The sequence below is a fragment of the Cebus imitator genome, unplaced genomic scaffold (assembly GCF_001604975.1).
Source record: "Cebus imitator isolate Cc_AM_T3 unplaced genomic scaffold, Cebus_imitator-1.0 Scaffold29, whole genome shotgun sequence".
NCBI lineage: Eukaryota > Metazoa > Chordata > Mammalia > Primates > Cebidae > Cebus > Cebus imitator.
Window position 1 is genome coordinate 10,953,969 of NW_016107344.1, and position 16,109 is coordinate 10,970,077.

The window sequence follows — 16,109 nt, forward strand, 5'->3', positions numbered from 1 at the left end:
CTGAATTATATCAACTCTTTGAAATTGAATATGTATATGATGTACACTATTATGTCTATGTTATGAATTATCTCTGGAAATTATGCAGTTGAAGATAATATGTGTAGAGTGTGTTTAGCATTAGGATGTAAAAATAAATATGACTAGAGTAAAAATTTAGAATTCTTAGTTCTAATGTTTAACATTTTGACATACTTGATAGAAATAATCTTTAGTATGCTATGACAGGAGCCATAAGGTAGTGGATAAAAGCTTTGCCTGCCCCCAAGCCTTACAAAGTAGTTAAATAAACAATTTTAATATATCGATATGCTATCCTATCTTGAATGTTGTAAAACCTTAGCCACTTACAGACACAGACTCACACAAACCTTGATGTATGGAACTCATTTAACAGAGTGTACTTTTAGACTTATTATCCTTTTCTCCTTCTTTCTTCTGTTATGTAAGTTTTTATTAGAAAACATGATCAAAAAGAAAGCTAAAATTACTAGTCTGATAACATTGGGCAAAATTATTCTTTATCTTTAAAATAGAAATAATAATAATATGTAACTTCTAGGATTATTGTGAAGATCTGTAGCATCTATAGTTTAGAACATCTGGTACAAGATAGTAAGCACTTGATGTTACCTATTGTTTTGTTGTTTTATAACATCATCTTGGATACCAATATTACACTGTTGACTGATGCATATATAGATACTTGTATGCACATTTTCACTAAAGCATAGTTTTAGAAAACCAGAAACAATCTAAAGGTGCAATGTTGTACTAATGATACATCTATTTAAGGAGTAATATGTTGCCATGAAAAATGACATAGAGATATACTTATTGAGATGAATAGAAGTGTTTCATTACCCAAAGTTTATGGGTAACGAAACACAATAGCTAAAAATGTTAACAGATTGCTTAAGGTCACAAGCAGGCTACGATAAGGCTATAAAATCCCTGTAAACAGCCCTGAAGGGAGAGCTCATATCCACTCTGCAGACCTCAATGGGTGCTTATGAGATTGAGTGGGGACAAGATGGGAGAGCACAGGCCTAGGACAACAAAGAATGCCTCAACAAACCCACCATTAGACTAGCAAGCACCAAGAAACAGGTGTCAAATGTGCGGGCATGGTTCAATAACATGGAGAGAGACCTTCTCTGAGGCATAGCCTCTGAGCTAAAGCCTAAAGCTTAGGGTGGAGCAAGAGTATTGAAAAAGAAAACATCCTGCAACCCAACTTCCCCTCAAAGCACAAGGTTATGCCAGATGGTATTTTAAACCAATGGTATTCTCAGGCTAATCATAGCATCAGTAAAGCCCAAACAGTTAAACTCTCGATTAGGTTGACTCTTCCTCATATACTTAAGTCGTAGCAGAAGATAAGACATGCCCATTTTTAGACATATTATTTATTGCAGTCTCTATACTCCTACAGAAGGTGTCTGGCTTTTAAGGAAAAATCATAAGACAATAAGGGAACAGGATAAACATCAACATACTGTCAAGAGAAAAAGCATTTAACAGAACTAGATTCAGATATGATCTAGATGTCAAAGTATCAGACAGGGAATTTAAAATATATTAAAGACTCACGTGGAAAGATGGAAAACATGTTTTATCACATGGGTAATATCAGCAGAATTGGAAACTAGTAACATAAGAAAGAATCAAATGGAAATGCAAGTAATGAAAAACACAGTACTGGAGATGAGGAATGCCATTAACAGATTTACCAGTAGACTCGACAAGTTGAGAAAAGAATCAGTGACTGTGAGGATAAATCACTGTAAATAACCCAAACTTACCCACAAAGGGAAAAATAGTGGAAAAGGGGGCAAAAAACCACACAAAACCAACAGTTCATCCAAAAGCTGTGGGGGCAATTTCAAGTGATGTAGTATGTGAAAGTGGAATCCCGAAAGGAGAAGCGAGATGGAAAGATACGATGGGGATGGAAGTGAGTGAGGGGTGGGGCCTTGAGACAAAAGTATTTGAAGGGTAATGGCCAATTATTAAAGACATCAAACCACAGCTTCAGGAATCCCAGAGACACTAGAAAGGATAAACACCCTTATCCTCCAACAAACAAACACATACCCACTGAGACACGTTCAAGTTCAAAGATAAATGGAAAACGTTGCTGAAGAACAAAGATAAACGCAAAATGTTCAAGGTAGCCACATGAAAAAGACAGAGTAGATGCTAAGAAATCATAAGAATTAGAGCAGACTCCTTACTAGAAGTTATGCAAGCCAGAACACATGGAATAATATATTTAGAATGCTAAGAATTCAATGGAACAGAAATATCTTTTAAAAATAAAAACTTTGAGACAAAAACTGAGAGAGCTCATAGCAGCTTACTTGCACTATAAGAAATGTAAAAGGAATTTTATTATGCTGAAGTAGTACAATGCCAGACAGAAACTTACAGCTATTCAAATATTTGGGAAGCATTGAAAATGGAACAAATGAAAGTAAATGTAAAATAAATTTTGTTCTTATTTTCAATTTCTTTGAAAGATGATTAGGATTACCGAATCAAAAATAGCAACTATGTACTATAAATTTATAACATATAAAAATAAAACAGTAGCACAAAGGAAGGGAGGGAGAAATTGGGATAATGCTGTTGTGAGGTTCTTATACTATGTATGTAGTGGTGTAATACTATTTGAAGGTATCCTGTGACTAAAGATATATCTTGTAAATCCTAGGGCAATTACTGAAAAACTTAAAAAGTATAAATAAGAAGTCCATAGTACAGATAAATAGAATAATAAAAATTATGCAAAAAGCAGAAAAGTAACAAAGCAGATGGAAAAAATAGAGAACTGACAATGTAGATTTAAATTTAGCCACATCAAACATCGCATGAAGAAGATTCAAATGTCTATCAACCCTCAACCTGAAAGAAAGGTCAGTTTAGTAAAAAAGCAAGACACAATTATATGCTGTTTATAAGAAAGGCACTTTTAAAAAACCTAAGAAGATAACAGTCAAAAAGATGGGAAAAGATAAACAATGCAAACACTAATCAAAAAAAAGCTGGAGTAGTTATATTGACATGAAGTGAAGTAGACTTCAGAACAAGGAATAGTACCAGTGATGAAGAAGGATGTTACATAATGATACAGAGGTTACCTCACCAAGAAGACGTAGCACACACATAACAGAAAGTACCTGTATGCAGCTAACAATTAGAGCTTCTAAATATATGAGGCAAACACTGTTAGAACTGAAGAGAGAAATAGACAAATTCACAATTATAATTGGAGATGTCAACACTCAGGAATCAATAAAACAAATAGACACAGAAAGTTAGTAAAAAATTGGAAATTTGAACAACATTGTCAAAACAACTTGACCCTTTTGATATTTGCGGAACACTTCATAAATTGGTAACACAACAGTTAGAATATAGTCTTCTTAAGGCACATGGGATAGTTACAGGATAGATCATATTCTGGATTAGAAAGTCAACCTTAAAATTTTTTTTTAATTATGCAAAGAATGTTTTCTAACCATAGTGGAGTTAAACTACAAATCGACAACAGAAAAATATCTGGAATATACCCCAAATATTTAGATATTAAATAGCACACTTCTAAATAACTCAGAGATCAAAGAAGAATTCCCAAGAGAAATTAGAAAACATGTTGAATTGATTGAAAAGAAATATACCAAAATTGACAGGATACAGCTAATGCAGGGGTTTGAGAGAACTCTATAGCATTAAATGCTTATAGTAGAAAAACCAAAATAAAACAGGAGTTAGAGGGAAACTGTAGTATTACATGCTTATAGTAGAAAAGGAAAATGGCTTCAAGTTGGAAATCTAAGTTTTTACCTTAAGGTCGCAAAATAACAACCAATTAAATCCAAAGTGAGTAGAAGGTAGAAATAACAAAGATAAAAGCAGAAGTAAGTCAATGAAACGCAGTACTGTAGTAGAGGTCCTAGCCAGTATAGTAGGGCAAGTAAAAGAAATAAAGGGAATATAGTTTAAAAAGGAAAAAGTAAAGCAGTCTCTAGTCACAGAGAGCATAACGTTTTAAATAGAAAATGATTTATAAAAAAATAGGGAAAGGTTATTTAAAATATAAAAGACAAAGACTGTTTAGAAAGATTCCAGGTTAAAAGATACTAAGGAGACATGATGAATAAGTTTAATACCTGTACTTAGATTAGACCCTGGGGGAAAATGCTATAAATTTCATAACTAGATAACTGGCAAAATTAAAATATGATAGGAGATTAGGCAAAAGTATTATATCAATATAAAATTTTGAGGATGATAACTGCGCTGATATTAATGTAAGATAATTCCCTTAGTCCTAGAAAATACTGCAGACTTTAGGATTAAAGTGCTATGATGTATATAAGTTATCCTCAAATGATTCAGGAAAAAAAGGTTATATAGAAAGAGGAAAAGAGAAAAGAAAGAGGAAAAGAGAAAAGAAAGGGGAAAAGAGTGTAAGTGCAGATGATAAAGTAAATGAAGGTAGAAGGTCATAGTCAAATCTGAGTGTTTCTTGTATTGTGCTTGTTTTTGTTACTCTTTGTAAATTTGAAATTATTTTTTTAAAAAAAGTTTTCAAAAAGATTCTTCAAAAATGACAAAAGAAGAGGGCCGTCATACTTGAAGTTGGAAATCACACTTCTTACAGGTGTGTTTGGAGTAAGCAGTCTTAAGGGATGAGGTAATGTCTTTGCCTCTGGCACAAAGAACCTGTTAGCTTACTGCTCGCTGTAAACCAGTGGTTTTCCCCAAACTCAGTATTTCTCTCCTGTAACGCAGCCTACCCTTCTGCAACCATCCACCCTAGCTCTGTCTATTGCTCTCATGTGAATTGGCACAAACATATTGATGATCATGTTCCTTGCTGTGCTATGAGAAATAAATTTTTTTTTCTCTGACCCAGGCATCTCATGCCTTTTGCCAAATGAAAGAGGCTAACTTATTAAAATGAAAGATAAAACTCAAATTTCAGACCTGACAGTCTACTCTTCTGAACACGTTTTCCTTATTTCTATTTCTGTTCTTTTTCTCACTTAATCTTTGCCAAGAATATTTTCCTATTTCACCCATTCCAACCTTATACATTCTTGTCAGTGTACAACTCTGGTTTAGTAATAATTCCCCTCTAGATTCTTAGAAATTTTTTTTCTCCAATATTTACTAGTCACCTTTCCTTCTGTCTCTTCTTTTACACCATTTCTTTCCCCCTTTTGTTTGTTTCCCCTTTCTGCGCCTATTCTCTCCTTCCTTCTTTCCTGTTATATGAATATAATCAGACTGAATGTGATGAATTTCTGATTAAACTATGTCTGTGAGAGCAGATACTATCATATAAACTTTTGTTCCCATATAGAACCAAGTATGGAATTCATTTATGTGTTTTTGATTGACTGATTCTTATTGTGAGCAGCTAAAATGTTCAAACATATTGTTTAACCCCCCCCACCAAAATGATAGCTTTTTTTAAGGCTTGTTTATTGTTTCTTTAGATTGAAGGTACTAAGCAAGATTAGAGGATTTTCGGAGTAGAAAAGAGTTTTAGAAGTCATTGGGAAAGTAAAATTCGTCATTTTCCTAAAGAGAAATCTATTATGGTTGTTATAGTTATTAGCAAAATCTTTATCTCTGAGCAAGGATTTATATTACCATTCTTTTTATTTCTTCTCACTTTGATTATAGTGATTGTAATTTTGTCATACTCCCTTAAATTAAATTTTTTATTTTATATACTGGTGTTATTAATTGAATGTTACAATTATGATGTCATTTGGATTACTACTATTATGTTACCATACCCTTGTGTACTTCATAGAAAACTCTTGGCTAGATTTGCTTTTTGTGGTACAATAGTGTTTGAAAAGGTGACTCCCCAAATACCTAATGTTACCAGAATTACTCCTCTCCTTATCAGTATCTGGCCTGTGTTTGCATTACCATATTTTTCTTGATCACTTTGACTATACACCATAGTGATTAAGATCATTGGACTCTAGAATCTGATTTTCTGGGCTTGAATCCCAGTTCTGTTGCCTGTGTGGCCTTGTTTATGTTACTTAACCCATTTGTGCTCTGATTCCTCATTTGTATAACAGGAATAGTGGTGCCTGTGAGTTACTGGGAGGTTCAATTAACCGATATATGTCAAGTCCTTGAAAAGCACCTGCCATAAAAAAAGATGCATATTTTAATTAATGACATTGTTTCCTAAAAGATAGTTAAGAGGCCGTGATATTTTCCATGTAACTTGTCAGCCTAAGTAGGAGGATAGTTTATTCAGGTTGTCATCTTTGGAGGGATTAATTTTATTCTTATTTATAGTTTTGTTTTGTTTTCCTCCTTGGAGCTTATTCCTTTTAGGGAATTCTTTTTCCCAATGCCTAACACCATACAGTTTTCTTCTACCCATTATTCTTTGTGCATTTTATATGTGTTACATGGTTTTTTTGTGTGTGTATTAGTTTTTAAAAACAATTTGATGTAACAATTTTAGTGGCTTTTAAGTATTAATTTTCAAGAGTCTGTGCTATGCAAATAAGGATATGTGAATATTTTTAATGTACACTTATAGAACTATGGCATATAAGCTGATACTTGGTTATATATTTCCACTTTACTGGCTTTGAACCAATATTCATATATGATTCTTTGCTAGATTATGGTTATTAAAAATAGTAGACCATATGAATTACAAGCATGACCATACGTTGCTTTTAAAAACAATAATCACCCAGTAACGTGGTCTAAGTAAAATATTCTCTTTTTTAATTATGTAGTCCTCCTCGCCATCCTCATCACAGCCTCATTCTAGCCACTGCAGAACGAAGGCCTCATCATTGTGTCACCATGCATCCCTGCCCTGGGTCAAACGTAACCATGTAGGCCCTGCAAAGGCTACCAGTCCATCTCTCCGTCTTCGTCGCTGGCGACCCTTCTTACGCCTACCATCTTTGGGTCTCCATTCTGTTGTAAGTTTAGTCAATCTTCCATCTCTTCTTCCAGTGACAAGGGCTATTCATTTTTTTTCTCTCTCTCAAACAACTTCAGTCTTGCAGAGTGCTTTTCTCTTGGTTCACTCAACCATTAGCTTTCTCTCCCCCAATAAGATTGCAAGCATACCTCTATGCTTTGCAGTCTAGCTTGACTTTCGCCAGTGCCTCGGAACATCCATCTTTCCACTCCATATCCTGCCAACATAACGGCACCTGCCTTTTGATGAGTACTGATCCACATTCATGATAATGTTTAAGTCTGGTTAATTGTTAAAGTGAGTATGTGTTCTCTTACCTTTCAGCTTACTGAATTCATTTAGTTGACTGATGTCAACAAATGTTGCATACCTTCCGAGTTCTTTTCCGTCTATTACTTTATTATTTTTAACGTTTCTGAGCATGACTTTAGTCTCTCGCCGTGCTCTGGGGTTACTTTACTTACTCTATCCTCAATCTAAATCCTTCATGGTGTAGGGTGTTTCATCTAAGCTATTATTTTATTCCCTGAGGTGGCTCAGGTACTTGGTTTAATCTTGATACGATCTTTTCTGCCTATTCAGTTTCTAAAGATCTTTTCCAAATAGGAAATGAAGATTTTCTCCATGTGTATTGATGTAGGCTTCCCACAAATTTATGATTTCTCTTTTATAGCCTAATGATATCTGCAAACTATTAAAAATGCATTTTTCTTATAATCTTGCTAATTATCTTAAATATTGAGGCTGATGATGGCATTCTAGTAATTCTCATAATTGAGATACACGACAGAATTAAGCAACTACAGCTCTTGTCTTTCTGATGTTTTAGACTATTAAAGGCAATGACTGTGGTTTGGTAGAGCCTCCCTAGAAATGCGATATCTAAAAGGTTTGGTGTGTGCCATACATTTGTAAGAAACTTGACGTTTCTATAAATCATTGTGGCTTTTGAAGCCAGAGGAGGAAGACTGATTATACGTACATTTAATGCTTAAGAACAATTAAAAGTCAATGCCAAGCATTCTTTCCTTCCCCTTATTTACCCTTCTAGTGCAGTACTCAAACTATGAAGTGGAATCTTTCCTTAAATATTTGCTTCCTCCAAATATCAGTATAGTCATCAGATACCTTTTCATTTGTGCCAAGTATCAACAAACTGGTGTCTCTCTTTCTCTCTATTTCATTGTCCTCATTGGGTCATGGCATTCTTCATTTTTAATCATTCATCCATTTGATATTTGTTGCTTCTCTACTGTGCCATATACTGTTTGGCACAATGAGAGATACAAAGTGAATTAGATGACCAGGGTAGACTCCTAAAGGTGTAAATTCTGACATGAGCACAATTGATCCAATTCTAATACGAATTATTTCTTTTCTACTTAAAAATGTTCCAAATATAAATGAACATATAAAATTTGTCATTTCCTCTTTTATATGCTTTCATATAATGTTGATCTTAGCTCCATATTAATTCCATTGCCTTGTGGCTTTAAATATTTTTATAGTATAGTAGTTAAGAACATGGATTCTAGACGTACACTGCCTGGGTTTGAATCCAGATTCCATCACTTACTAGCTGCATGACCTAGAGCATGTTTCATAATGCTTACAGAAGAGTTTTCTTGAGAGTAAGATGGGTATAATCATATTATATACCTTATTGGGTTTATATATAGGTTGAGTATCTCTTATCCAAAATACTTGGGATGAAAAGTGTTTTGGAATTTGGTTGGATTATTTATATTGTATTTACCTGGTTGAGTATCTCAAGCCAGAAAAATTGAAATCCATAATGCTGCAATCAGCATTTCCTTTGAATATCCTGTTAGTACTCAGAAAGTTTGGGATTTTAGAGCATTTCAGATTTCAGATTTTTGGATCTGGATGCTCAACCAGTATGATGATTAATTATTTGATACATATAAAACATTTAGAACAGTGCCTGGTATATATATATTAAGTGCTATATAATTATACATTAAATTTAATGTATATTTTAATGTGAAGTTTATATTTAGTATTTGACTAATTTATATCAAATTAATTGTTTTTAGCACTTTTTAACTCTTTGAGTTAAACTTTGTGTTTAACTCATTCCGTAAGTTAAAATTCTATGAGTTTAATTCCTTGGGTTAACTAAGAAGTGTTGCATTCTAAATTATATATATATATGTGTGTGTGTGTGTGTGTGTGTGTGTGTGTATAATATCTCCCTAATTTATTATATATTAAAAATATATATATATACACACATGTATATACATATCTCCCTATGTTCAGGAGGGATATATGTATATAAATTAGGGAGATTTATATTACATATTTTCTTCATATATATGTATATGAAGGAAAATATTACAAATTAAGTAATTACAGATTTTTAGACTCTGAGACTAATTGAAGCTGACCAAAGAAAAAACTTATCACAGGTACTGAGGTTTTGTGGAAGGCTTAGAAGTTTTGAGCTTTGCTTATCTTTTATAATAGTTTGAAGGCTTTTCATACTCTCTTTAGAGTTTTGTATTTTTAGCATACACTTTTAGATTAAAGGTAAAATGATGCACAATTTTGAGTCACTACATTTGGTAATTGCTTACATTTGTGATAATGTAGTATTATTGGAGTATACATAAGGCTTATATAACACTTAACAGTTTGCTAAGTACATTCATGCAGCTCATTTAAACCTCAAGATTGATAAGAAAGAGGCTTACAGGGATTGGGTCCATATTCAGTTCTGTGACTCCAGTTGTATGACTTTTACCTCTAGCATGATTGTATTTACTGGCACAATATGAAAAATGGAAGTTATTCGATGTGTAATTTTTAAGAAGAGATGGTGCTAAGGTAACTAATAGTTTATAAAAGCATAGAGTTCAAAACATTTAGAATTACTTCATATCCTATTGGAAAGTTGTCTTAAAATGAGTAAAACAAGACTCTTTCCTAGTTGAATAAATAATTCATTATAGCCTTTTTGTTATAGAATTGAAATTATAGTTTGTATAATTACCTAGGTTTAGCCTTGAAAAATTTGATTCTAATCTAAAATGGAGATATTAGACTGAGTGGCCACTAAACTTTTTTTATTCCCTGTCCAGGAAAGTAAGGGAAACTCTTTATCACTCTGTCTTCACATATTTGAAGAAATATGTTCAGGAGAGATTAGATTTTTTTCTAAGATGCTGGAAAATACAAGGAGACATATCTTAGCCTCAGTATGAGGGAAAATTCAAACAAAACTCTCTAACAATGGAATGGACTGCCTCAAAACCTAGTGGAGGAGCCTCTGGCATTAGATGGGTTACCACAAGATGAGGCTGTGGTAGAGAAAAGTCCAGTATTGGAGGAACAGTAAAACTAGATAACCCTGATTGCTACCACCTGTGGCATTCTGTAGTTCTAGAGTGAAGTTAGAAAGAGCTGGCTTGCTACATCAGTTTATGTTGAATTTCTTCCACTCATCATTTGAGGGCAATGATCTCTGAAGAATAATGTGAGATTAGGTGAGACACTGTATATATAAATGTTTTAGAAACATTCTGTAAATCCAAGACAGTAATGTTTATTCTGTACCTTTCAATATCTGCATCACAAAACTTCATATTACAACTGCTTGAAAATATACAGTTACTTGATAAAAAGAATGTAATTTTTTTAGTTAAGATACTATCTGTTACTGAAAGGATATTAAGTAATCTGAGAAATAATTTTATTTATGCCTCTGGAAAACTTTTTCTTTAAAATTTGTGTTCTACTTGCATTTTCAACAGTTATTGTATTTCATTTCCAACCATTTAGATTTGATGTATAGCTAACACTTACTAATATTAGCTGGCTAGTTACTATATATCATAGAAAGTACCAGTTAATCAGTGTATTGACTTTGCACATGTTATCTGAATGTCTTAGAAATGTAGATACTGCTCATACAAATTGATTGGTATGCTAAAGAAACGTATATGTAGTTTTAATTTCAAATTATTTATTAACTGTCAAAGCAAGAGAAAAATCATAGGCTACTGTGAATTGTACTTTAATTTGTTCTTATCTTTTTTCCCTTTTAATCATCTAGGCTATTTTCCTGCATATATTCATTTTGAAACTTTTAAAATTCCGTTAGTTAAAATGCTTATTTTACTCAAAGACTGTTTGCACTGCACTGTTCATAACATAAGATTAACAAGTTCAGGTCGTTAAGGGAACAGCTTTTTTGATGTCTTAAAATTTAACTGGAAAAGAGTTTCTTTAAGATGTTGTGGGCTGGGCGCGGTGGCTCACGCCTATAATACCAGCACTTTGGGAGGCCGAGGCAGGTGGATCACAAGGTAAAGAGATCGAGACCATCCTGGTCAACATGGTGAAACCCCGTCTCTACTAAAAATACAAAAATTAGCTGGGCATGGTGGCACTCGCCTGTAGTCCCAGCTACTCGGGAGGCTGAGGCAGGAGAATTGCTTGAACCCAGGAGGCGGAGGTTGCGGTGAGCTGAGATTGTGCCATTGCACTCCAGCCTGGGTAACGAGCAAAACTCCGTCTCAAAAAAAAAAAAAAAAAAGATGTTATGCATAAAAAATTTTAACTTTCTTATTTCAAATTTTAAAAATCATACAAATCAGTTTATGTATTCATTTCATTCAATAAGTATGTATTTTGCATATTCTATATATCAGGCATTGTGCTGAGTGCTGAGGCTTCTAAGGTGAACACAATTTTTGGTTTTTAGATAGCAGAGGTTAAGAAAGTTGTGCTTTTAGTGACTGTTTCTTTGCTCATGAATGAGCACATTGTCACAGACATAGGGGTGGTCACTCTTTGTCCATTATATCACACATTAAGCCTTGCATTATATTGGATAAATGTTCTTTTATATCATTTGATGTTATTTGTATGTGTTTATGTATACATGACTGATTTGTTTGACTACTAATGTATATAATACATATTTTTTCCCTCCTATTCCAGGCACCAAGTATAGATGAAAAAGTAGACCTTCATTTTATTGCGTTAGTTCATGTAGATGGGCATCTCTATGAATTAGGTAAGAACTACTTTAATTTGTCCTGGGGAGAGAAATGGTAAATGGGAAAGTCTCTACTCACAATAAACAGGACTATTGATAGTTATTGTGTTTACTTAAATTAACTGATTGCCCTATAAAATTGATTCAACATAATGACAGTTTTCCTTTTAAGACAGTTTACTAGAAAAATGTTATTTTATGTTTAAGCAACTTATAATTCAAAAATTTTTGCATACCATATTCTCATTTTAGCAAAGCAAGAAAGTAAAAACAATTACAGGAAACCTCTGCAAATCACTCTGGCATTTGTTACGAAATTATTGACTACATTATCAATATCTGGCTGAACCACTGTTAGTTTTAAAAGCTAGTGTGATAGTCATAATGACTAGGCTTTGTATTCAATAATGAGTGTCACTAGTTTTCCAGGTTTTGTACTATCCCTGTGATTTTTTAAGACTTTACAGGAGCCTTTGTTTTCTGGCAGTGGTTTCTACAGGCATATGTCAGAGTACCCATGATTAGTTACTTTGTATTTTGGCTTATACCTGCACTTTTTTTTTAAGTTTTACTTTTCAGTGGATGATTTCATCACATGTTTAAGGAGATCACATAATTTTAAGATAATTTGCTCAGAATAAACTTCTAATTTTTTCATAATTGGTATACAATATTTATTATGAATCTTATTCTTTTCCATAAGGCCTTCTTGAGCTTTAAAAAAAAGCCTAATAACAAAAAAGAAGTTCTTTTCAGTAATTCTAGATACTGTGATTTTTGGTTCTATTACCTCTCATTTGCTCTCTATATATTACCTTGTCACATTCATTTTTCTTAAGTTGTATAAAGGTAGAAGAGTTCTGAAAGAACACAGATTGTGACTCTAAATGTGATCCATAAAATTAGGTGGATTTTGTGTTCGGAATATTAGCAACAGGTCACATACTTTATTAAAAAGAAATGGCCCTATCAAAGGGGACAAGGAAAAGAAAGAACATAGTATTTATAAAAATGTGCAACCCTGAGGGCTGTCTACAATAGTAGAGTGATTTGAGGAGTAATAAAACTTAAATGAAAAGAAGTCATTGTTCTGGTAGTATATAAGGGACCTGCAGGACAGTTTGGAAGGTACGCCTAGCTAATTCAGTTTATAAAATCTGCAGAGATAAAAGTATAACATTGATTGGGGACTTCAGATGTCTGAGTGGTTGCTGGAAGCAGATTTTCTGCTCTGAATTGTGGCTAGTAATTAATAGCTAGTGGAAGAGGAAGTAAGGAGAGTGCTGGGACTTAACAGATATATTCTGTTGACTTCAAGAAAGTAGATTTGGCCAGAACAAAGATATGTATAATTCCTAACCAGAGACTATAAATATGATTGTGACTTTCAGAATGAGAGACTTATAGAGCAAACAACATCTAAAAGATAGACCAAAAGAAAACCTCTCTAATGATCTCAATGGGAAGGAAAGAGTTGTCTTAAAAACAACAACAACAACAACAACTCGGTTTTACTGGTTAGATAGCCCTCTTGGCCCAGTGGCTAAACGGGCATTAGAAGGAAGGACATATTATCAAGGGTAAGCAACATACGAAGAATGATGCCCTTTTGGAGCATGCCAAGATCAACACAAAAAGGATTTAAAAATTTTTTTAAAATAAGAACTTCATAAAGAAAGGCAGAACTACTGAGGTCTTGTTTGGTTTAGATATTCTTTATCAAGAAGAATGATCTGATGGAGAATTAGAAGCCTGTTGGAATTAGATTTTTTAAATGAGTTTAAAGAATTTCAGAGTGGTAAAGAATAGTAATAATCTTTGAGATGACAGAGCAATGGTAGGTACAATACAAAGATGGTTAGTTGCTGATTCATTGCTAAGGAAACTTGTAGTAACTCTGGTCTGGATCTAATAAATTCAAAAGGACTGTTGAGCGAGGAGTATTGAGTTAGTGAGTAGAAAATGCTGATTAAGAGAACAGCACTGGGCACAGTGGCATGTTCCTGTAGCCCCTGCTATGTGGGAAGCTGAGGCAGTAGGATTGCTTGAGCCCAGTAGTTTGAGGGTATAGAGTGCTATGACTGCACCTGTGAGCAGCCACTACACTTCTGCCTGAGTGACATGGCAAGACTTCATCTCTTAAAAAAAAAAAAGAGAAAAGAAGACACTATATAACTTTTAAGAAAGAAGTCATTTCAAAGTACAGTTGGCTCTCTGTGGGTTCTTGCATTGGTAGATTCAACCAACTATGGATTTAAAATATTAGAAAATAAATACCAATACAACAATAAAAAACAAATTTTAAAAACAATGTAACAAATATTAGCACAGCATTTATACTGTATTATGTATGATAAGTCATCTAGAGATGATTTAAATATTTCAAATTGTGTAGGTTATGTGCAAATACCACACCATTTAGGCAGAGTATGTCAAGGGGCTTGATCATCTCAAAATTTTGGTATGAGACGGGGCCAGTGTCCTGGAGTCAGTCCCTGTCAGATACTGAGAGATGACTGTAACTTTATTTTTACAATAAGGCAATATAATTGTAGACATGGTGCAAGTTAATTTCTATAGGATAACTATATTTAACAGAGAATGGTGGTAGTTTTTAATGTATTCATTCCCTATTCTAATAAATTGTAAGGTTAACCAATGAAACGGATGGAGTTATTTCTCTTTTGTTATCACCCCCTCCTTTTCCTTGGGGCCTCATGTAGCTTCTGGCATATGTAAAGTGGAAGAAGTACGTATTTTAAAATAGATGTAATTACTCCTTGCAGATAGAGTAGAGCATTGAGATTTAGAGGTGAATTTGGAACTGATTGAACAGGCAGGTTAAAAAACCATTAACTAATAAATTATTGTCTACCTGAAGTAACAGAATACTGTGAAGCGGTTTTAGAAATTTTATTTTGAAATAATTTTAAATTTTCATAGAAGTTACAGAAATAGTATACAGTTTCCATACTTCCTTCCACAGATTACCTAGGTTCCATTCATATTTCTGAACCATTTGAAAAAAGTTGAAGACATAATGACCCATTATCTTTAAAACTTCTGTATTTTCTCAAAACAAGTGGATACTGTCCTATGTAACTATAGTATGAATATTAAAATCAAGAAATTATTATAACATTGATCCAGTATTAGCATAATTGACAAACCCCATTACAATTTTGGTGATTATCACAATAATGTCCTCTATTCAGGATTACGTGTTGAATTTAATTGTCATCTTTCTTTGTCTCCTTTAATCTGGAACAATTCCTTGAAATTCTTTCTTGTCTTTCATGGCTGTGACATTTATTTTAAAGAGTACAGGGTGGGCAAAAACTGGAAGAAACCTTAGAAAACTGCCACAAGACAAGGATGTCCTCTCTCACCACTCCTATTCAACATAGTATTGAAGTTCTGACCAGGTCAGTCAGGCAAGAAAAAGAATTAAAGTGTATTCAGTTAGGGAAAGAGGAAGTCAAATTGTCTGTATTTGCAGATTACATGATTGTATATTTAGACAACCCCATCATCTCGGCCCAAAATCTCCTTAAGATGATAAGTAACTTCAGCAAATTCTCAGGATACAAAATTCATGTGCAAAAATCACAAGCATTCCTATACACCGATAACAAACGGAGAGCCAAATTATGAGTGAACTCCCATTCACAATTGTACAAAGAGAATAAAATACCTAGGAATACAACTAACAAAGGACATGAAGGATCTCTTCAAGGAGAACTACAAACCACTGCTCAAAGAAATAAGAGAGGGGACTTGGATCCAAGATGGCCGTTTAGGAACAGCTCAGGATTGCAGCTCCCAGTGAAAGCGCAGAGGGTGAGTGGACGCTGCATTTTTATTGCCCACAGGCTAGGAAATTCCCAGGCGGAGGAGCTCCACAGGTCACCAGTGCAGCTGTTTCGGCCAGCGTGGCTGTGGCCGGCGTCACTGCTTTGCCCCGCGCGGCTGCTTTATCGGTGCCCCGGAGCAGCGGTTCTCCGTACAAAATACACCGGTCTGGGTGCCCTTTTGGCTGGCGATTGGAGCCACGGGAAGTCGCCCATTCGTGTGTTTAAAAAGGGAACTGAGCAG

General features: G+C 34.0%; 1 protein-coding gene across 1 annotated transcript in view; it reads left to right on the plus strand.

Annotated features, from left to right (window-relative positions):
- UCHL3 (ubiquitin C-terminal hydrolase L3) overlaps positions 1-16,109 on the plus strand; it is a 61,621-nt gene that overhangs the window by 30,335 nt on the left and 15,177 nt on the right. Inside the window, exon 7 of the mRNA XM_017523654.2 lies at positions 11,957-12,032. Within this exon, the coding sequence (XP_017379143.1) occupies positions 11,957-12,032 (76 nt within the window). The remainder of the gene's footprint in view (positions 1-11,956; positions 12,033-16,109) is intronic.